Consider the following 21,534-nt stretch of genomic DNA (forward strand, 5'->3'; position numbering starts at 1 on the left):
CAGCGAACACAGCAGGCGCGGAGCGGAGAGCCTGCCCCGCCCGGGGCCCCGCAGGGCACTGCGAGCGTCACTGAGGCCAGCACAGGACCGAGCCTCCGGGCAGCGCCGCTGCGTGCCCTGCCCTGGGCGCCGCTGCTCTGGCAGGGCTTTGGGTACCCTCCGGAGCCGCTCCCCCCGCAGGGCTCCGCTGGGCGCTCCCGGGGGCGGTGCTGCCCTGGCAGGGCTCTGGGCTGGGTACCCTCCGGAGCCGCTCCCCCCGCAGGGCTCCGCAGGGCTCCGCTGGGCGCTCCCGGGGGCGGCGCTGCCCTGGCAGGGCTCTGGGCTGGGTACCCTCCGGAGCTGCTCCCGCCGCAGGGCTCCGCTGGGCGCTCCCGGGGGCGGTGCTGCCCTGGCAGGGCTCTGGGCTGGGTACCCTCCGGAGCCGCTCCCCCCGCAGGGCTCCGCAGGGCTCCGCTGGGCGCTCCCGGGGGCGGTGCTGCCCTGGCAGGGCTCTGGGCTGGGTACCCTCCGGAGCCGCTCCCCCCGCAGGGCTCCGCTGGGCGTTCCCGGGGGCGGTGCTGCCCTGGCAGGGCTCTGGGCTGGGTACCCTCCGGAGCCGCTCCCCCCGCAGGGCTCCGCTGGGCTCCGCTGGGCGCTCCCGGGGGCGGTGCTGCCCTGGCAGGGCTCTGGGCTGGGTACCCTCCGGAGCCGCTCCCCCCGCAGGGCTCCGCTGGGCGCTCCCGGGGGCGGCGCTGCCCTGGCAGGGCTCTGGGCTGGGTACCCTCCGGAGCCGCTCCCCCCGCAGGGCTCCGCTGGGCGCTCCCGGGGGCGGCGCCGGTGCCGTCCTCTCGCGAGAGCCGCGGCCGTGCCCTTGGCTGCCATGGCGGAGTACTGGGACGGGCCCGAGGGCGAGGACTGCCCGCGCCGCACCTGGCTGACCACCCGCGTCGGGGCCGCCGCCGGTGAGCGCTGCGGCCGAGGGCGCCGGGAGGGCGGCTGCGGGGCGCGGCTCGGGCTCGGGCGGGCCGGGGCTGACCGGCGCCGTGCTGTGTTGCAGGCCTGATCGGAGCGGCCTACCGGATCATCCTGCTGCAGCCCGGCTCGGCGCTGGCCGCCCTGCAGATGGCGGCGAACGACAGCGTCACCATGGGTAAGGCCCGGCCCGGAGGGACGCTGCGGCCGCTGTCCGCGCTCCCGGCAGCCCCGGTGGGGCCGGGCGGCGGCGGCGGCGGTGGTGGTATCGGTATCGGTATCGATATCGGTATCGGTGCCGGTGTCGGTGTCGGTATCGGTGTCGGTATCGGTGTCGGTATCGGTGTCGGTATCGGTGCCGTGTCGGTGTCGGTATCGTTGCTGGTGTCGGTATCGGTGCCGGTATCGGTGCCGGTATCGGTGCCGGTATCGGTGCCGGTGTCGGTGCCGGTGTCGGTGCCGGTGTCGGTGCCGTGTCGGTGCCGGTATCGGTGCCGTGTCGGTGTCGGTATCGTTGCTGGTGTCGGTATCGGTGCCGGTATCGGTGTCGGTATCGATGCCGGTGTCGGTGCCGGTATCGGTGTCGGTGTCGGTGTCGGTGCCGTGTCGGTGCCGGTATCGGTGCCTGTGTCGGTGCCGGTGTCGGTGCCGTGTCGGTGCCGGTGGGGCTCGCCCCTCCGCTTCGCCTCGGAGGCCGAAGGACGGCAGGCGGGAGCCGAAGTGCTGAAGTGACCTGAGAGGCGCAGAAGCTTCGCAGCTGCTGCCTCCTTCCCGGGGAGCGGCCGAGAGCTCATCCAGCTCCAGCGCCCTGCCCCGGGCGGGGACACCTCCACCGGCACAGGCTGCTCACGGCCTGCGCCAGCCTGGCCTCGCACGGCTGCGGGGGGGCTGCGGTCGCAGAGGCACAGAACAGGAGCTTCACTCCCATCTCCGTCACATGCTGTGCTGCTGTGCTCCGCAGCCTCCCGGGGCAGCCTGTGCCAGGCTCTCCACCCTCCCGCTCCACAGTTTCTTCCTCCTCTCCGCTCTCACTCTCCCTCTCCCAGCTCGCAGCCATTGTCCCTCATCCTGGCACCCCCAGCCCTTGTCAAAAGTCCCTTCCTGACTTTCTTGTAGGTCCCCTTCGGTCCTTGATCTGAGGCTTCTGTTTCTTCTCAGCTGAGTTTGAGAGCAGCATGACTGCTCCTTTCCTTTCCCCTGCTGGCAAGCTGCAGAGGTCTGTAGCAGGAGCTGATGGTTTGCTGCCTTCCCACACGTTTTGGCCTGGGTGGAGTTGGAGAGAAACTGTTTGCAGAGGTCTGCAAGTGACAGGATGAGAGGCAATGGTTTGAAATGAGAGCAGAGCAGACTGAGATTGGCTGTGAGGAACAAGTTCTGCACCAGGAGGCTGCTGAACACTGCAGCAGGTTGCCCAGGGAGGTGGTTGAGGTCCTGGAGATCATAGAATCAGCCAGATTGGAAGAGAGCTCCAAGCTCATCCAGCCCAACCTATCCCCCAGCCCTGTCCAGTCACCAGACCATGGCACTGAGTGCCCCAGCCAGGCTTGGCTTCAACATCTCCAGGCACGGTGACTCCACCACCTTCCTGGGCAGCCCATTGCAATGCCAATCACTCTCTCTGTGCATCCAGCCTAGACCTGCCCTGCCACAGCTTGAGGCTGTGTCCCCTTCTAGCCCTGGCTGCCTGGCAGCAGAGCCCAACCCCACCTGGCTACAGCCTCCCTACAGGCAGCTGCAGGCAGCAATGAGCTCTGCCCTGAGCCTCCTCTGCTGCAGGCTGCACCCCCCCAGCTCCCTCAGCCTCTCCTCACAGGGCTGTGCTCCAGGCCCCTCCTGAGCCTTGCTGCCCTGCTGTGGACACCTTCCAGAGATGTTCAGGGTGAGGCTGGACAGGGCTGTGGGCAGCCTGCTCTGGCTGAGGGTGTCCCTGCAGAGGGCTGGACTGGATGAGTTCTGGAGCTCCCTTCCAGCCCAGCCTGTTCTGTGGTTCCATGCCCCTCTGAAGATCTTTGTGTGTCATTTGCAGCTGCCTGAGGGGCCTGGTTTGTTCTGTACCTCTTGTTTGCAGCCACCCTGGGAGCTGTGTTTGGTGCCACCACCTGTCTGAGTGCCCAGGTCCGGGAGCAGCCAGACGACCCCTTGAACTACTTCATAGGCGGCTGTGCCACAGGAGCTGTGCTGGGTGCCCGAGGTGAGCGTGGGCAGGGCCTGCAGGGAGGCTGTGGGTTTGGGTGGGCTGGGCAGGGGTGAAGGGATTGGTTGGATGATGGCATCCAGAGCATCTCACGACCATGATGTCCAGAGGCAGGTGACAAGTGGTGTCCCTCAGGAGTCTGTAGTGGGAGCAGAGCTGTTCAGTATCCTCAGCAGTGCTACAGACAGACACTGAGGCACCCTCAGCAAGCCTGGAGATGACACCAAGCTGAGTGGTGCAGTCAACAAGTGTGAGGGATGGGACCTGGACAGGCAGAAGTGGCTGAGGAGAACTTCATGAGGTTCAGTAAGGCCAAGTACAAAGTTCTGCACCTAGGTCAGGGCAACCTCAATATCCGTCCAGGTAGGGGTGAGGAGACTGAGAGCAGCCCTACAGAGAAGGACCTGGGGGTGCTGGTGGGGGAGAAGCTGGGCAGGAGCCAGCAGTGGGCACTGGCAGCACAGAAGGCCAAGGGCAGCCTGGGCTGCACCCAGAGCAGTGTGGGCAGAGCTGGAGAGAGGGATCCTGCCCCTCTGCTGGGCTCTGGGGAGACCTCAGCTGCAGGGCTGGGGCCAGCTGTGGGACCCTTAACACAACAACAACCTGGACTTGCTGGAGAGGGTCCAGAGTAGGCCACCAAGAGGCTGGAGAAGCTCTGCTGTGGGGACAGGCTGGGAGAGTTGGAGCTGTGCAGCCTGGAGAGGAGAAGGCTTCAGGCCTCAGAGCTGCATTTCAGTATCTGCAGGGGACCTGCTCAGAAGGGCCTGTGGGGACAGGCTGAGGGCAGTGGTTTGGCAGTGGAGCAGAGCAGAGTTAGGTTGGACATCAGGAGGGAGCTCTGCACAGTGAGGGTGGGGAGAGACTGGCACAGGCTGCCCAGGGAGGTGGTTGAGGCCACCCCTGGAGACATTCCAGATCAGCCTTGCTGTGTCCCTGTGCAGCCTGCTCTGGCTGGAAGTGTCCCTGCTGCTTGCAGGGGATTGGCCAAGACGCCCTTGGAGGGTCCCTTCCAACCTGGCACATTCTCTTTTCTGTAGCCTTTCAGACCCAGCTGTGAAGGTTGATTCCAGTTGGAGTTGTGGTGCAATTGAATTAGTCTTTGTGCTGCTGGGAGTTGGAAGCTGTGATTGTTGCCACTGCAGTGAGCAAGTTCAGGCTGCCCCTGTGAGATGTGCTGGGGTAGAGGAGCTGGTCTTTCAGGTGCCAGCTGATGGAAAGAAGGGGACACTGCCAGAGGAAGCAGCCTCAGGTTGCCCTAGGAGAGGGTTAGGTTGGAAATGAGGAACAATTTCTTCTCCAAAGAGGTTATCAAAGCCTGCCCCAGCCTGCCCTGGGCAGTGGTGGAGTCCCATAGAGATGTGGTGCTGAGGGCTCAGTGGTGCCCTGGCAGTGCTGGGTTAAGGGTTGGGTGGTGACCTTGAAGACCTTTCCCCCCCCAGAACGATGCCAGGGCTGAAGCTGCATAAACCCCAGGAACCTTTCTGGTTGCCTTGGCAAACAGCAGCACTGCTGCTTGGGGGGTGGGGAGTTGCTGGGGGGAGGGCTGCAGGATGTGGCCCTTGGTGCTCGTGCCCTAAAGGTCTGCTGTGGCTCCTTGTGTCTCCACAGCTCACAGCTACATGACAGGCACCACGGCCTGCGTGGGGCTGGGCGTCTTGGCCGCGCTGGTGAAGTTCGGGAAGCAGGAGGGCTGGAGGCTGGCAGGACCCCCCAAGCTGTAGCCTCATCCTGCCCCTGCCAGCTGCCCCTGCCAGCTGCCCGGGCCAGCTGCCCCTGCCTGCTGCTCTGTAATAAAGCTGCTGTCAACCCAGCGTGGGGCTGAGACGTGGACCTGGCGGAGCTGCTGGAGGGGAAGCCTCACCTGCTGCTTCTGCTGAGATTGCTGCTCCAGGCGGAGATCAGTGACAAGTGGTGTCCCTGGGGGTCCTCACTGCCACCACTGCACTGCAGTGCTTGCATCAGTGCTGGGTGAAAGGCAGTGCACCCTCAGCAAGTCTGCAGATGGTATCGGGCTGAGTGCTGTGGTTGGGAAACTTGAGGGATGGGATCCATCCAGAAGGACCTGGATGAGCTGGAGAAGTGGGCAGGGATGAACCTCATGAGGGTCAGCAAGGCCAAGTGCAAGGTCCTGCACCTGGCTTGGGGCAGTTCTCAGTATAGAGCCAGGCTGGGGCTGAAGGGCTGAGAGCATCCCTGGGGAGGACTGGGGGGTGCTGGGGCTGCAGAGCTGGAGGTGAGCTGGCACTGAGCACTGCGAGCACTGCCCCAGCCCTGAGCTGAGCCCCAGCAGTGGGCAGCAGGGGCAGGGAGGGGATTCTGCCCCTCTGCTGTGCTCTGCTGAGACCTCCCTGCAGGGCTGGGGCAGCTCTGGAGCCCTCAGCACAGCACAGGCAGGGACCTGCTGCAGCAGGGCCAGAGGAGGCCACAGCAGTGCTGGCAGGGCTGGCAGGGCTCTGCTGTGAGGCCAGGCTGAGAGCTGGGCTTGGGCAGCCTGCAAGAGAGAAGGCTTCAGGTAGCCCTTCTGTGGCCTTGCAGTGCTCCAAGGGCTGAGCAGAAAGCTGGGCACAGACTTTAGAGCAGGAGCTGTTGGGCCAGGCCAAGGGGGGATGGGTTGGAGCTAAAAGAAAGAGTGGAGAGAAGGGAGAAATGTTTGGCACTGAGGGAGGTGAGAGCCTGTGCCAGGTTGCCTGGAGGTGTGAGCTGCCCCATCCCTGGCATTGTCCCAGCTCAGGTCGTTTGGGGCTCTGAGCACCCTGCTCTAGTGGCAGATGTCCCTGCTGGCTGCAGGGTCCTGGATGAGCTTTAAAGGTCCCTTGTGGTTGCTGAGCATCTGTCAGTTTGCCTCCGTGGCTCTGCTGTGCTTGCAGTCTGGTCCGTTAGGAGCTGGTTTTGTGGGTTGGGGTGGGTCCTGCAGGGCTCCTCAGCAGGGGTTGGTATTGCACCACACCAAGACCATCAGCAGGGCTTCGGAGGCAAAACTTCTGCAGAGGCACTTGGCTCCTGTCTGAGGATGAGGAGGCTGGAGTGGGGCAAGGGGGTACAGACTGCCCGCACCAAGGTGACCAAAGTGCTCAGCAGTCTGGGAGCCTTCCCCAGCAAACGTCTGAGAAAGCCTAGAGCCCAACCTTCAGGGATAGAACTGGGGCTGGAGGGGACCCCTGGGGAGCCTTCTGCAGGGAGCTGCAGCAGCTTGCTCAGGGCTGTGTCCAGGACCAGAGCAGGTCCTGCAGGGGCAGAGGCACAGGGTGCAGGAGGTGAGGGGAACAGCAGCCGCCAGGGCTGAGACCTTCCTGGTTCCAAGCAATACAGCCTGGGGAGTGCAGCGCCGGGAGGGAGAGCAAGCACAAGCTGCACACAGGCAGGTGCGAGGGGAGGGAACAGGACGTGGGGGCACAGCAGACATGGAAATTGGGGACCCAAAGGCAGCACAGGAGGGGGCAAGAGAGACACAGGAGCTCATGGTCGCAGCCATGGCAGGCTTGGCAGGTCCCTGGCATCTGCCGTCTGGGTGGGAGGAGGGTTCTGAGGGGGCACAGGGTGGTCCTGGGGCTGGGCAAAGGAGCTTCTGTCCCCACGTGCTCTCTGAAAAGGGGACTGGGGACCCCTTCGGATCTTCAGTGTTGGGGTCAGTGTGTCTGGGCTCCAGTTTGGGAGCATGGGGGGGTGTGTGGTGCCCCTCATGTGGCTGGGAATGTTTCCTTCCCACCCGTGGACTTGAGCGGGGATCCTGCTTCGCCCTGGGCTCTGGAGGTGCACAAGGCTGAGGGGAGGCTGAGGGGCAGAGCCTCCCGCAGGACCTGCTCAGGAAAACCCCTGGGGCACAGCTCTGCTGGAGCTGAGACGGAGAAACCTCCTGGCAGCTTCGCACTGCCCATGCTCAGGGATCCGCGGTGTGCCCCTCTGTGTGCCCCTCTGTGTGCCCCCCTGTGTGCCCCCCTGTGTGCCCCGCTGTGCCCCCCTGTGTGCCCTGCTGTGTGCCCCCCTGTGTGCCCCGCTGTGCCCCCCTGTGTGCCCTGCTGTGTGCCCCTCTGTGTGCCCCGCTGTGCCCCCCTGTGTGCCCCCCCGTGTGCCCCGCTGTGTGCCCTGATGTGTGCCCCGATGTGTGCCCCTCTATGTGCCTCGCTGTGCCCCCCTGTGTGCCCCGCTGCGCCCCTCTGTGTGCCCCTCTGTGTGCCCCCCTGTGTGCCCCTCTGTGTGCCCCCCTGTGTGCCCCGCTGTGTGCCCCCCTGTGTGCCCCGCTGTGCTCCGCAGTGCCTCTCTGTGCCCTGCTGTGCCCCGCTGTACTTCGCTGTACTTCGCTGTGCTCCGCTGTGCTCCGCTGTGCCCTGCTGTGCCTCGCTGTGCCCCGCTGTGCCCCGCTGTGCCGCCGTGTCCCCACCGCCCGTCCCGGGGTGCCGGGGCCGCTGCCCTCCCTCCGCCTGGGCCCCTGGCAGCCCCGGGCTCCGGCCACGTGTCCCGCCTGGGCTATAATTACCGGGACACATTCCTGGGGGGTCACAGCAGCCTCCCGGAGCGGCGGCGGGCGGTGAGCGGGGGGCGAGCGGCGGCGGTGCGGGGCGCGGCGGCACCATGCGGGCACTGCCGCGGGAGAGCCTGCGGGGCCAGGCGCTGTGCCGCTGCGCCGGCTCCGGCTGCGAGGCAGCGGCTGGGCGAGGGCTTGGTGCCTTCTGCTGCGGGATGGAGGGGGTCGAGCCGGGACTGCGAGGAGCTGGCGGCCGCGGGGCAGCAGCTTCGTGCGGAGGGTTCCGCCGGGAGGCGGCGGAGGGAGGTCAGCCGCGGCTGCTGGCCCTGCCTGCGGGGATGTGGTTCTGCCAGGGGGCATCGAATGCAGCTATGGGGCAGCGGCAGCAGAGCCTGGTGACCTCCCGGGGGCAGGGGGTGTGTGTAGAGCCCTCGGCAACGGATCCACTGTGGGGCAGTGCCAGTGCCTGAGGCCCTGGCGATGGGGACAGCTCCTGACCTGCTCCTCCATGCGTCCCGCAGGCGAGATGTGGGTCACGGAGGGGCCAGCCTCGGCCCGCTGGAGCCTGCAGGACGGGGCCCACGCCGGACACTTCCTGGCCGCAGCCGAGCAGCTCCGCGCCGCAGGACTCCTGGTGGACGTGGCCGTGGGCCCGGAGGGGGACGCGGCCCACGCTGTGGTCCTGGCCTCCATCAGCTCCTTCTTCCTCCGCTTGCTGGAGGACAGGAGCGGTGAGCTGCGCCAGGGCCCCCCGCCCCGCGTCGCCCTGCCCCCCGGGGTCTCGCTGTGGGGCTGGAGAGCGCTGCTGGCCTTCGCCTATGGGGGGGCTGTGCCCCGCGGGCGGCAGCAGGAGGTGGCGGAGGCTGCCCAGGCGCTGGGCGCTCCCCGGCTGGCGGCAGCCTGTGCCCTGCGGCTGGAGAACGACAGCCGGGAGGGGGGTCCCGAGCCCCTGGAGGAGCAGTGGGAAACGCTAAGAGCCATGAAGCAGCTCCATGGCAGTGGCCTGGGCTGCGACCTCCAGCTCCAGGCAGGGGACGAGGTCATCCCAGGTGAGCCAGCAGCAGGGGTCCCCCGGCCGGAGCGGGGAGCAGGGTTTGCTGGGGCGCCCTGGCAGGGATGCTGGCAGCTGAGGCTTCAGGGCTGGACGAGGAGCTGGAGGTGTCCGCAGGGCTGGTCCCCTCGGGGGAGCTGGGGGCTGGAGGGGGCCAGGACACCCCAAGTTCCCCGGGGCTGCTAGGTGCAGAGGGTCCTCTGCTGCCCCACACTGCTCTTCCTCCTTCCCCCCAGTTCAGCGCCTGGCCTTGAGCTGCTCCTGTGACTTCTTCCGGGCCCTCTTCACTTGCCCCATGCGGGAGGCCACCCACGACCCCGCGGCCCCGCTGGCCACGGGGCTGTCCCCGGCAGAGCTGCGCCTCCTGCTCTCCTTCGCCTACACGGGGGCCGTGGCAGGGCCATGGCCCACGGTCCTGGAGGCAGCTGAGACCTCCCTGCGCTACCAGGCCTGGGGGCTCCTCACGCTCTGCCTGGATGTCTTCACCCACGGCCTGACCCCAGAGACTGCCCCGGACGTGCTGTCCTTTGCCGTCACTTACGAGCTGGCCCAGGTGGGCCACGTAGCGGAGGACTACATCTTGGCCACCTTCCCCAGCGTGGTGGCCACGCCAGCCTTCCTGGACCTCCCCCCACCCCTCCTCATCCGCCTGCTCCGCTCCGACCGCCTCAACGTCCTGCACGAGCTGGAGGCGCTGGAGGCAGCCTCGCGATGGCTGCTGGCCAACGGCGGCGGCCAAGAGGCCCTGGCCAAGGAGGTGCTCTCGTCCGTGCGCTTCGCCCTCATGTCCACCTGCGAGCTGAAGAAGGTGAAGGCAGTGACCGCAGGGGTGGCCGCCCCCAGCCTTGTCCAGGAGCTGCTGGTGGCAGGGTTCGCCCCCGCGGCCCAGCTGCCCTGCCGGGTGCGCGCCCTGCAGGAGGTGCTGGTGGTGTGCGGCGGAGAAAAAGTCACCTCCAACCTGGCTGCCAGGAAGCCCAGCAGGCACCTCTGGTTTGCCCACTGCTACCTGAGCGCTGTGGGGCTGGTGAAGAAGGTGGAGTGGAGGGCACTGGGACGCTTCCCTGATGGGCCACGCTTCCGGCACGCCGTGGCCGTGGTGGGCAACACCCTCTACGTCCTGGGTGGGAAGCACTACTATGGGGTCCATGATACCCTGGCCAGCGTCTACAGGTGAGCGCTGCGGTGCACTGCAGCTGCCAGGTGGCACCAGCACCCTGTGGGGTCAGAAGAGATGCTGCTGGAGCAAGAGAGCTGCCCACAGCTCCAAGCATGGAGCAGTGCAGCTGATCTGGGCACCTCCAAGGCGTGCTGGGGTTGTTGGCTGTGGGGCTGGGAGGTGCCAGGTGGCACCAGTGCCCTGTGGGGTCAGAAGAGTTGCTGCTGGAGCAAGAGAGATGCCCACAGCCCCAAGCATGGAGCAGTGCAGCTGGTCTGGGCGCTCCAAGGCATGCTGGGGTTGTTGGCTGTGGGGCTGGGAGGTGCCCTCTCCCTGTGGGGTGTTCCAAGCTTCTGGAGGGCTCCTGGTTGGAGGTGCTGCAGGGCACGATGGGGCTGGTATTGCCCATGGGAGGGGATGTTGCTGTGCAGGAGCACCGAAGGCACAGTGGGGTTGGCCAGTTGCAGAGGGCAGGCTGTTGCCCTCGGTGGTGCCAAGCTCACCTCCCGGCGCTGCGGGTAACAGGTGGCCTCTTGCCCTGTGCCCCCCACCCCAGGTACGAGCCCATGGAGGACGCCTGGGAGCGCCTGGCCAGCATGAGCTGTGGGCGCAGCTACTTCGCCGCGGCGGCGCTGGGGGAGTTCATCTACGCCCTGGGGGGCAGCTCTGGGGAGCTCTACTGCACAGACACTGTGGAGTGCTATGACCTGGCCAATGACACCTGGAGGTGAGACCACTCCACGCAGACTCCTGTGCCCTCCTCTGCCCTAGGAGCCTTTGGGCCTCCAGGGGAGGCTCAGTGGTCTATTAGGTGTTGGGCACCCAAGTGCCCTGTGGGTGGTTGGGTGCTGGGCAGTGTTTTCTGGGTGGGCAGTGGAGCCTTGGCCACTGGAGGTCTGCTGGCCTCTGCCAGTGAGCTAAAGCACTGAAGCACCTTCCAGCCACCTTCCCTGGGTGCTCTGTTGGGCATTGGTCAGTGTTGCCCATCGAGGGAGTCCTATGCAGGCTGCCCAAAGGCATCTTCTGGGGTCTGCAAGGTGCTGAGCAGTGCCAGCTCCTGGACATCCATTCTGCATTAGCTGAAGCTGCCCACGGGGGCTCCTTAGGTGCTGGGCACCATTGCCTGCAGTCAGTGGAGCCATGGCTCCTGGGGAACCTCACCACGCCCTGCTTCACCTGCCCTTCACACCTCCCCTCTCTCCTCGCCCAGGAGGTGCCAGCCCCTGCCGATGGCTCTGTGTGCGCACGCGGCCTGTGCCCTGGACGGTGCCCTCTACGTGTCGGGGGGCTTTGATGAGGCATGCCAGTGCCAGGCCTCCTTGGTGCGCTACGTCCCAGGGGCTCCTGCCACGCTGCTGGCCCCCATGAATGGCCACCGAGCTGGGCACGTGATGGAGGAGGCAGGTGGGCAGCTCTATGTGGCTGGGGGGCTCTGCCACCGGGCCGGGCACACAGGCTACAGGGACCAGCTGGCTTTTGAGGTCTACAGCCCCAAGCTGAACAGCTGGGCCCTGCTCAGCCCCCTGCCCCGTGCCCATGTGGTGGGGAGTGCAGCTGTGCTGGGGGGAGAGCTGGTTGTGCTGGGGGGGTACAGCCATGAGACCTACCAGAACACCCACCTGATCCATGCCTACCAGCCGGGCAGCCGGCGCTGGATCAGCAGGGGCACCTTGCCCCATGCCTATGCTGACCTCCAAGCCTGTGTCCTCACTGTGCCCTCTGCCTTGCGTGGCCCCAGCTGCCCTGAGGACCCCTCAAGGTCCCCTGGCATTCCCAATAATGTTTAGGGGGGGCTGCACCCCGGCACCACCCACTGGCACCTCCACGGAAGAAAATCGCCCCCAGGGCCCTGCCCTGGAGCAGGCTCCTCCAGTGCCCTCCAGCAGGATGCTTGCCCTGGACTGTGGGGAGCCTGTGGGGCACAAAGAGTCTCCACACTGCGACCCTCTGCCTCCAGGGGTTCTCATCCTCCTGCCCTGGGCCCTTCAGAGGGAGCTGAGGGTCCCCCAACTTCCCCACACACTTGGGCTGAATAAAAGTGGCTCCTGAAGTGCCCACCTGGCTCCCGTGGTTCTGCTGGGCAGCACAGGCTGCCAGGGGCTTCTTGCCAGGGGCAGGAGGAGAGCAGAAGACCAAGGGCCTGGGGGTGCTGGTGGGTGCCAGGAGGTGGGTGGAGGACACTGGGCTCAGGTCATTGGGCATGGGGAGGGTGTCTGTGCCATGGGACTGGGAGGCACCGTGGGGGGTCCTGAAGGAAGAGGAGATTCCCGGGGGGGTGCTAGGGTGTGGGGGGTAGGTGGCAGGGTGGGTAGGAGGCATTCAGGGTCCTGGGGAGTTCTGGAAGTTCTTGAGTTCCCCGAGTGACCTGGAGTGTGGGAGACCTTGTGTGGAGAGGTGGGAGAGCCCTGGGGAGAGTTTGGAAGGAGGGGCAGAGGTGTGGGGGCTCAGAGACGTGCTGGGGTACCCCTGGGGAGGGACCTGGGGGTGCTGAGGTGTGCAGAGCTGCTCAGGGCTTCCCTAAGGAGTGGTTCAGATGTGCTGAGTGCTGAGCAGGGCCAGGTGGTGTCACCTCCCTTGCTCTGCTGGCTGTGACCACGTTCGTCCAGCCCAGGCTGCTGGTGCTGCCTTGGCTGCCAGGGGACACTGCTGAGCCTCCTTCACCTCGTTCACCTCTCTGCCACAGAAGCCTTTTCTCGTGGCTCCTCTCCCCAGGCTGTCCTCCACCAGCACTGCTGAGGTCTTCCTCCAGGGGCTCAGGACTCTGCTTCTGTCCCTGCTGCCCCTCAGCAGGCTGCTGCCAGCCCATTGCTCCAGGCTGGGCATGGTGCAGCCCTGTCGGGAGCACCAACTGATCCCTGCCAACCTGCGGCGGCTGCCAGCAGCTCCCTCGGTCACCTCCTCCATGACGTCCATGAGACGTCGAACCGAAGAGCTTCCAGCACAGCAGAGGGCATTAGGCAGAGGATTTCCCTCTCTGCACGTTGCCAGCACCCGAGCAGGGCACACTCCACCCCCCCCACTGGCCCTGCCCTTCACAGACACCTTCACCTGCCCAGGCTCCAGCCAGTCCTTAGTGTCCTGGCTTCAGGCCATGACAAGTGTCAGCAGGGACTCAAACCCAGTGCTCTGTCAGGCCTCATCTGGAGCACTGCATCCCCCTCTGGGCTCCCCAGCTCAGGGAGGACAAGGAACCACCGGGGAGAGTCCAGCAGAGAGCCACTCAGGTGCTGAGGGGTCAGGAGCATCGACCCCACAGGGGCAGGCTGAGAGCTGGGGCTGCAGAAGAGCAGCCTGAGGGCATCTCATCAGTGCTGGTCAGGGCCAGGGAGATGCAGCCAGGCTCTTCCCAGTGGCATCCAGTGACAGGACAAGGGGCACTGGGCACAGGCTGGAAGCCAGCAGGTTCCATGGACACACCAGGGAAAAATTCACTTTGAGGGTGGCAGAGCCCTGGGAGAGGCTGCCCAGAGAGGCTGTGGAGTCCCTGGAGGCATTCCAAAGCCACCTGGGTGACTGACTCTGACCCTGCTCTAGCAGGGGGGGCTGGACTGGGTGACTTCAGAGGTCCCTCCAAGCCCCATGCAGGGATGCTGTGAGTGTGAAGCTCACAGCCCCACCACAGAGCCTGGGCACAGGCATGAGGTCCAGCCCCCTCCCACCTCAGCAGACAGACACTCTAGGAGGGGCTGGAAAACATCCCAAGGTGTCCTAAATGTGTCTGACAGAGGAAAGAGAAGGTGTAAAGGACACTTCAGCCTGGGCTCAGGGCCTCTGGGGTCGCTGGAGTCCCCCCAGGGTCTTCCATGTGTCCCTAGGATGCCCTGAGGCTGTCTGAGGTCTCTTGGGCAGTTGCAGTCATCTCCAGAGCTGTCCAGGGTGAAGTCTCTGGGGCCATTTCCCCTGGAGTCGTCGAATCATTTAGGTTGGAGAAGACCTTTAGGACCACCAAGTCCACCCCATACCCCAGCACTGCCAGGCCACCACCAAACCATGTCCATGGCTTTGAAACCTCTTCAGGGGTGGAGACTGCAGCACTGCCCTGGGCAGCCTGGGCCAGGCCTTGACAAACTTTTGGGGGAAGAAATTGCTCCTCGTGTCCAACCTAAACCTGCCCTGGGGCAGCCTGAGGCTGTTTCCCCTTCTCCTATCTCCTGTTCCTTGGTAGAGGAGGCTCAGCCTATACCTGGCTCCAGCAATGAGGTCTCCCTCAGCCTCCTCTCCACACTGCTCACCCCCAGCTCCCTCAGCTGCTCCTCCCCAGCCCTGTTCTCCAGACCCTGCCCCAGCTTTGGTGCCCTTCTCTGCTCCAGCCCTTCCATGTCCTTCTTGAAGTGAGGAGCCCAAAACTGAGCCAGGTACTCTGGCAGAACCGAGCAGTGCCCAGCACGGGGGCACAACCCCTGCCCACCCCACAGGGCTACTCCACCTCTCCTTCTGGGCCTGTCCCTTCTGCAGAGTCCAGAGCCCTGGCAGCACTCCAGCTGAGAGCCTTCTCACCACTTCCATGATGGCAGCCACAGCTCTTGCCCTGCTGCGTGACAGCTTCCAGCTCCTGGCTGCTGCTGCATTGCTGCAGGTGGACTGCATTGAGGCTGCTGATCCTGATGGGTTTTGGGGGGTAGAAGCCTCAGTTCCTGCCTGACCATTCTAGGGTCCCTGGCTGTGGTCCAGCAGCTCCTCTGGCAGGAGCTCTGCTGACCCCCACTGGGGCCAGTCATAGCTGAGCCAGTGCTGAGGCTGCAGGTGATGCTTCTGGGCTCCTTGCTGCATTTGTGCACCAGTGCTGGGGGCTGACATTTGAGCCCTGCCAAGAACAACCTCTGCCTCCTCCTTCCTCCTCCCCAAATGTCTGGGTGACTTCTGCACAGGTGGTCACCGAGTTTGGCCACCCTCAGGACACTTTGTCCTTGTGTGATCCCTTGGCAGCCACCTCCATGGCCCTCTGAAGCCTCCTGCCCCATTTCCAGCCGTGCCATGAGGGCTCATGCAGGAGCATTGCAGCTGGATGCTTTTCCCACAGGCAGGGGTCACACATCTGGGACAGAAGTCCCAGGTTGGGACTTTTCCTTTCCGTCTTCACTGTGCCAAGAGCCAAAGACAATTTTGTCCATGGCTGTACCCAGGACTGTGGCAGGTCCAGTGCCAGGAAGCAACCCCCACCGAAGTTCAGGCAAAGAGAGCATTTATTCTGTGGCTAACAACCTGGCTTGAGCTGGTGGCAACACCCACCCTCGTGGGCATCACCCACCCTCATGGGCATCACCCACCCTCGTGGGCATCACCCACCCTCATGGGCATCACCCACCCTTGTGGGCATCACCCACCCTCGTGGGCATCACCCACCCTCATGGGCATCACCCACCCTTGTGGGCATCACCCACCCTCGTGGGCATCACCTGGGCAGAAGCAGCTGTGGCAGGGAGCACAGAGCTGGCTCAGCTTCCCCACACTTGCCCTGACCCCAGTCAGAGGCAGCCCCAAGGTATGGCTGACCAGAGTGGACACCTTCTGTCCCTGCCGAGTCCCCAGGTGATTCCTGCCGAAGCAGACACCTCAGTGGGTGAGAGCTGGGTGCTGCAGGAAGGAGCTGGGCGGCTTCCCCCCGGGCAAGCAGCCGCTGAAGGGCAGAGCAGGCAGAGGCACCCCCCGGGCTCCCTCCGAGCCGTCACCAGGTGTTGCCAGCATATTTCACGGTGACTCTGCCCATGGCCCTGACTCCCCTGTCCAGGCTGTAGGCAGAAGGGGCCCTCGGGCAGCTGGCGGCGGCGACCGTCGGCTCCTCGGAGAAGCACTGGAACGAAGCCTCCGGAGGGCTGCGGCGGACCCAGAGCTGCTTTGTGGTGCGGAAGGAGGCAGGCGCGGGAGGGTGGCGCTGGAAGCTCAGGTCTTTGAAGGTGCAGTAAGTGACCTCGGGCCACAGCTCTACTTCCCTGATGGTACAGAACGTGCGGTGCTGGCTGTGGCTCTTGGAGCTGCTGAGATGCGCTGCAGAGCTCTCTGTTGCCTCCCGCCGCTCTAGCAGTGGGTACTGGACCTCTTGGGTCTGCCAGGACTTGTGCCAGGAGGTTCGACCCACCAGGCACAGCCATGCCAGGCACCCTGCTAGAGCCAGCATCATCAGGACAAGCAGAATCAAGGAGGTCAGGTAGAGCCCCCAGTGCAACAGGCAGCAGTGCCTCAGCACCCACTGTCCCCACTGTGGACCTCCTGCCCCTGCCTGCGAGTGCAGCATGTGGACAGCTGGTCCCTGGATGGAGCATGGGCAGAGGGGCACAGGAGCAGGTGAAGGGGAAGGTGCAGGGTGGGTGAAGTGTGTGGTGCCCAGGGTAGCTGGTGGTGATGGGGCATGAGTGGAAAGCAGGGTGCTAGAGCCCAGCAGCGTGGTGGGTGTCAGAGGAGGAGATGGAGCTCTGACAGGGGAAGAAGCCTCTGGCACGGCAGGAGAAGGAACTGCTGTAGGGGTGGTGGCAGCAGTGCCAGTGGTCACCCTGGGAGTCGTGAAGGTGTTGGTAGTGCTGGTGGCAAGGGTGGTTTGGGGGCTGCTGCTGGTACTGGGAGGTGCGGTGGCCGTGGTGGTTGGCAGTGAGGTGCTGGAGGGGAGGGTGGTGGAGGGGAGGGTGCTGGGGCTGTGCGGGGGGGGTGCTGCTGGGAGCAGTGCTGGGGGCCGGGGTGGGGCTGGGGGCTGTGGTGCTGGGAGCAGTACTGGGGGCGGGGGGTGGGGCTGGGGGGAGCAGTGCTGGGGGCGGGGGTGGGGCTGGGGGGAGCAGTGCTGGGGGCCGGGGTGGGGCTGGGGGCTGTGGTGCTGGGAGCAGTGCTGGGGGGAGCAGTGCTGGGGGGAGCAGTGCTGGGGGGAGCAGTGCTGGGGGGAGCAGTGCTGGGGGCCGGGGTGGGGCTGGGGGCTGTGGTGCTTGCCAGCGCTGTAGGCAAAGTGCTTGGGGCAGGCGTGGAGCTGGGAGGGGCGCTGGGGGGGGGCGCTGTGGCAGTGAGCAGAGGTGGGTGGGAGCTGCGCAGCGCAGCAGTGCTCTCCTCGGGGCTGGGCTGAGGGAGGGGCAAGGTGCTCCTGGTGGCTATCTCCGTGGGTTCTTCCCCGTCACCGTAGTCATCCTCTTCTTCCTCATCCGCATCGCCCTCGGTGCCGCAGTCGGGCCTGAAGTAGATGATAGGCTTGCGCTGGAGCTCGGGGGGGCTGTGGCACAGCACCTTCTCGGGGGCCACCTCCACCTTGGTCTTCTCCAGGCCCCTCTCGGGCTGGTAGACGCTGTCCTCGTTGTGGCGGATCCAGAGGCGCAGGTAGCGCAGGTGGCAGTCGCAGTGCCAGGGGTTCTCGGTGAGGAAGACGTACATGAAGATGTGCCCCTCGGGGAAGAAGCCGCTGGGCAGGCTCCGCAGGCGGTTCCCCGACAGCCAGAGGATCTCCAGCCTCTGCAGGTCCTGCAGCAGCTCCGCGGGCAGCTCCGCCAGCAGGTTGTCCGACAGGTCCAAGTCCCTGAGCGCCCTCAGCCCCTCGAAAGCCTTCTGCGGCAGCGTCTGCAGCTGGTTCCCTCGCAGGTCCAGGTCCTGCAGCCGCGGCACGGCTCGGAACGCCCCCGGGGCCAGCGTTGCCAGGCGGTTGTGGGCCAGGGCCAGGTGGGTGAGCGCGGGCAGGCCCTGCAGGGTGGGCAGCTCCCACAGCTCGTTGTGGGACAGGATCAGCTCCCGCAGGGCCAGCAGCAGGGGCCCGGTGTGCAGCACCACCAGCGCGTTGTGGGACAGGTCCAGGTGCTGCAGCTGGGTGAGGCGCAGGAATTCGGCGGTGGAGAGCGAGGTGAAGCGGTTGGTGCTGAGCAGCAGGATGCCAGCGTCCTCAGGCAGACCCGCGGGCACCTTGCTGAGACTCTGCTCCGTGCAGTTCACCTCCAGCAGGTCCTTCACCTTGTTCAGCTCCGAAGGGCAGGGCTGGTCTGGGTCTGAAGTGCTGGCTGGGGGCAGCAGGGCTGGGAGGAGGAGCAGGACAGGGACCCACATGGCCTGGAGGGGAGAGCCGAGAGGTTTGGGCACGGGCAGGAGCACTGCTCCAGGTCACCTTTCCTCCTGTGCAAGTGCCAGAGCTGCTGTCCCCCACCAGACCCTCTGGAGCCCTCCAGGGAGAGAGGAGTCCACACCTGCAGCCAGCTCCCACCCTGGCTCCCACCCTTGCAGGCTCAGCAAGCAGACACTGCCTCTGCCCTTTTGCTCTCCTCCTCCTCCATGGCAGAGAGAACCTGACTCGTGCAGGTCCTCACCTCGGTGCCCCCTGCACCAGGGTGGCATCACTGCCCTCACCACTGCAAAAGCAGTGGCCCTGCTGTGTCCACATCTCTCCATAACCACAGCCAGCCCAGACAAACCATGCTGCTGGATGGGGCTCTGAGCACCTGGCTCCAGCTGGGGATGTCCCTGCTGAGCTTTGAAGGTCTCTTCCAACCCAACCCATTCGATGACTCTACAGTAAGATGCTCTCACCCAGTGCCAGCTGAGTCCTCTGCCAGTTGTGGGTTCAGGAAGCAGGAGCATGAACCCAGAGCCATGAGCTGTGATCCATGAGCCATGAACCAAGAGCCATGAAAGCTTCCTGTGCACAGCTGTGGCTCCCCCAGGCACCCACTCAGACTTACCTGGGAATGCTCCAACCTTAGCCCTGCTGCTGCTTTGCCTCCCTCCTGCCCAAGGACTGGGCTGCTCTGGTGGCAGTGCTGCTGCTGTGCCTCCCCTGGCCCTCTATCAGCCCCCACAGTTGCAGGAAGGGAGCTGTGGCTTCCTGAGCAGCCCAAACCATCTCCTGTCCTTCAGCACAGCCCTGGCTTCAGCCGCACTGCCACACCACTGTCTCCTTGGAGAGGGCTCAGCCACAGCCCAGCTCCATAATTCCTTGGGCAGTGGAGGAGGGAGGGTTGCACCCAGCAGCAGCCTCTGCATCCCTCCCGACCCCCAGGGTTCACCTTTGGGAAAGGTCCCTGGGAAAATGTCTGCCCCCTCCAGTGCTTCAAGGCAGCTCTGTCTCAGCATGCTCTGGGCTTCCAGCCTTCAGGCCCCTCCACCTGCAGGCCACAGCCTAGTTGCCATACCAGTGAGAACCAGTTTCTGCCTGTTCCCCCACCTTGTTGTCTGTGGTGCAGAGGAGGGAGCCCTGTGGCTTGGGAGGGCTTTTCTGGAGAGCTGAGAGGCAGCTCCAACATCCGAGGCAGAAGCAGCAGCACAGACCAGGCAAGGAGATTAGAGGCAGAGGAAGGAGCTCGGTTTTGTAGTTCCTCCTGCTGGCCCTTCCCACAGCCAAGCTGTCTCCACTTCCATAGGTCACTGCAGAGCATCTTGGGGCTCAGGCCTGGAGGGTCACTAAAAGCTGCAGGAGGAGACGCAGGAGAGGAGAGGAGAGGAGAGGAGAGGAGAGGAGAGGAGAGGAGAGGAGAGGAGAGGAGAGGAGAGGAGAGGAGAGGAGAGGAGAGGAGAGGAGAGGAGAGGGAAAGGGAGAGGAGAGGAGAGGAGAGGAGAGGAGAGGAGAGGAGAGGAGAGGAGAGGAGAGGAGAGGAGAGGAGAGGAGAGGAGAGGAGAGGAGAAGAGAGGAGAGGAGATGAGAGGAGAGGAGAGGAGAGGAGAGGAGAGGGGAGGGGAGGGGAGGGGAGGGGAGGGGAGGGGAGGGGAGGGGAGGGGAGGGGAGGGGAGGGGAGGGGAGGGGAGGGGAGGGGAGGGGAGGGGAGGGGAGGGGAGGGGAGGGGGAGGGGAGGGGAGGGGAGGGGAGGAGATTTGCTTTTGGTTTTCCATTCTGCAGGGTGGGGTGGGTCAGGTCCAGGAAGCAGCCACCAGCTACTCACTCACTGTCTCTATGGCAGGATGGAGAAGACTGCAAGTGAGGAGAAGCCCATTTGGGTCAAGAGAAAGACAGGTTAAAGGGAGAGGAAAGAGAGAAAGAGAGAAAGGGAGAGAGAAAGGGAGAGAGAAAGGGAGGGAGAGAGAAAGAAAGAGAGAAAGAAAGAGAGAGAAAGAGAGAAAGAGAGAGAGAAAGAGAGGAAGGAAGGAAGGAAGGAAGGAAGGAAGGAAGGAAGGAAGGAAGGAAGGAAGGAAGGAAGGAAGGAAGGAAGGAAGGAAGGAAGGGAAAGAAAGGACACAAAAGCTCTCCCTAACCACCATCAGATCGATGCCCAGTCCTTGAACAGTGGGACCTGGAAAAATCTCCCTGCTGCCAGGCTCCTTCTTGAGCATGGTGCTGCATGGTGTGGGACATCCATGCCTCTGGAGTGGGACATTCACCCCTTTGGAGTGGGACATCCATGCCTCTGGAGTGGGACACTCATCCCTCTGGTCCACTGCTGCAGCTGTCCCTCCGTTGTCCTTATCCAGCCCCTCTCACCCCCAGCCCACTCACTGCAGGGGCATTTCAGTTCTGCTTGTAGAGGGCTGGAGGCAGGGGGAACAAGCTGCTTCTTGGCTTTGTGTCAGCAATTATCAGCAAGATTCAGGGGACAGGAAGGCAGAGAGTAGATGTGAGCCCAACCTCCTGCTTGGATCCAGGGATGGAGCCTTCCTATGCTTTCACCTCCTCCACAGCACTGATTTTATCCTCACCCTGCACCTGCATTGTCCCCCAGGATGCCACCAGTTGCTCTTTCCTGCCACAGCCTCACATTCCCCACCCTTTGTAATGCTCCTGCCTCTCTGGCTGCTTCTTCCAGGCAGATGGCTGCAGTAGGACACCTTAGATCTTCAAAAGCTCCTCCAACCCTGCCTGCTTCACTCCACAAACGAGGAGCCAAAGACTCAGGCAGTCCACTCTGACAAGCTCTGAAGAGGCAGAAGTATCCTGCAGTGGAGGGGAGGTGTACATAGGTCAGGAGTCATCTGCAGGCAGATGATTATGAGATAATTCTGAGCAGTGAAGAGGAGAGCAGGTGAGATTCTGGGGTCCTGACATCTGGGTGGAGAGACCAAGGGAGCAGGCAGTGTCTGTCTGTTGGGAGCAGGCAGTGTCTGTCTGTTGGGAGCAGGCAGTGTCTGTTGGGAGCAGGCAGTGTCTGTCTGTTGGGAGCAGGCAGTGTCTGTTGGGAGCAGGCAGCGTCTGTCTGTTGGGAGCAGGCAGTGTCTGTCTGTTGGGAGCAGGCAGCGTCTGTCTGTTGGGAGCAGGCAGTGTCTGTCTGTTGGGAGCAGGCAGTGTCTGTTGGGAGCAGGCAGTGTCTGTCTGTTGGGAGCAGGCAGTGTCTGTCTGTTGGGAGCAGGCAGTGTCTGTCTGTTGGGAGCAGGCAGTGTCTGTTGGGAGCAGGCAGTGTCTGTCTGTTGGGAGCAGGCAGTGTCTGTCTGTTGGGAGCAGGCAGTGTCTGTCTGTTGGGAGCAGGCAGTGTCTGTTGGGAGCAGGCAGCGTCTGTCTGTTGGGAGCAGGCAGTGTCTGTCTGTTGGGAGCAGGCAGCGTCTGTTGGGAGCAGGCAGTGTCTGTCTGTTGGGAGCAGGCAGTGTCTGTCTGTTGGGAGCAGGCAGTGTCTGTTGGGAGCAGGCAGTGTCTGTTGGGAGCAGGCAGTGTCTGTTTGTTGGGAGCAGGCAGCGTCTGTCTGTTGGGAGCAGGCAGTGTCTGTCTGTTGGGAGCAGGCAGTGTCTGTTGGGAGCAGGCAGTGTCTGTTGGGAGCAGGCAGTGTCTGTTGGGAGCAGGCAGTGTCTGTCTGTTGGGAGCAGGCAGTGTGTGTTGGGAGCAGGCAGTGTCTGTCTGTTGGGAGCAGGCA

The 21,534-nt window shown here is 64.4% G+C and overlaps 3 protein-coding genes across 3 annotated transcripts; 2 read left to right on the forward strand and 1 right to left on the reverse strand.

The window, feature by feature from the left end:
* The first annotated feature begins 824 nt into the window (after positions 1-824).
* On the forward strand, positions 825-4,956 carry NDUFA11 (NADH:ubiquinone oxidoreductase subunit A11). Its single transcript, XM_064174806.1, has 4 exons — positions 825-941; positions 1,037-1,129; positions 3,020-3,142; positions 4,754-4,956. Exons 1-4 carry the CDS (start codon positions 860-862, stop codon positions 4,864-4,866), a joined length of 411 nt encoding a protein of 136 aa, XP_064030876.1. The 5' UTR covers positions 825-859; the 3' UTR covers positions 4,867-4,956.
* Positions 4,957-7,802: 2,846 nt separating this feature from the next.
* KLHL33 (kelch like family member 33) lies at positions 7,803-11,869 on the forward strand. Its single transcript, XM_064175281.1, has 4 exons — positions 7,803-8,656; positions 8,895-9,828; positions 10,371-10,541; positions 11,025-11,869. Exons 1-4 carry the CDS (start codon positions 8,116-8,118, stop codon positions 11,599-11,601), a joined length of 2,223 nt encoding a protein of 740 aa, XP_064031351.1. The 5' UTR covers positions 7,803-8,115; the 3' UTR covers positions 11,602-11,869.
* A 3,350-nt stretch (positions 11,870-15,219) lies between these two features.
* On the reverse strand, positions 15,220-17,818 carry GP1BA (glycoprotein Ib platelet subunit alpha). Its single transcript, XM_064174835.1, has 2 exons — positions 16,618-17,818; positions 15,220-16,459 (listed from the first exon to the last, which is right to left on the reverse strand). The coding sequence occupies exons 1-2, from the start codon at positions 17,816-17,818 to the stop codon at positions 15,480-15,482; spliced, it is 2,181 nt and encodes a 726-aa protein (XP_064030905.1). The 3' UTR covers positions 15,220-15,479.
* Positions 17,819-21,534: the final 3,716 nt, after the last annotated feature.

The sequence above is a fragment of the Pogoniulus pusillus genome, chromosome 41, assembly GCF_015220805.1.
Source record: "Pogoniulus pusillus isolate bPogPus1 chromosome 41, bPogPus1.pri, whole genome shotgun sequence".
NCBI lineage: Eukaryota > Metazoa > Chordata > Aves > Piciformes > Lybiidae > Pogoniulus > Pogoniulus pusillus.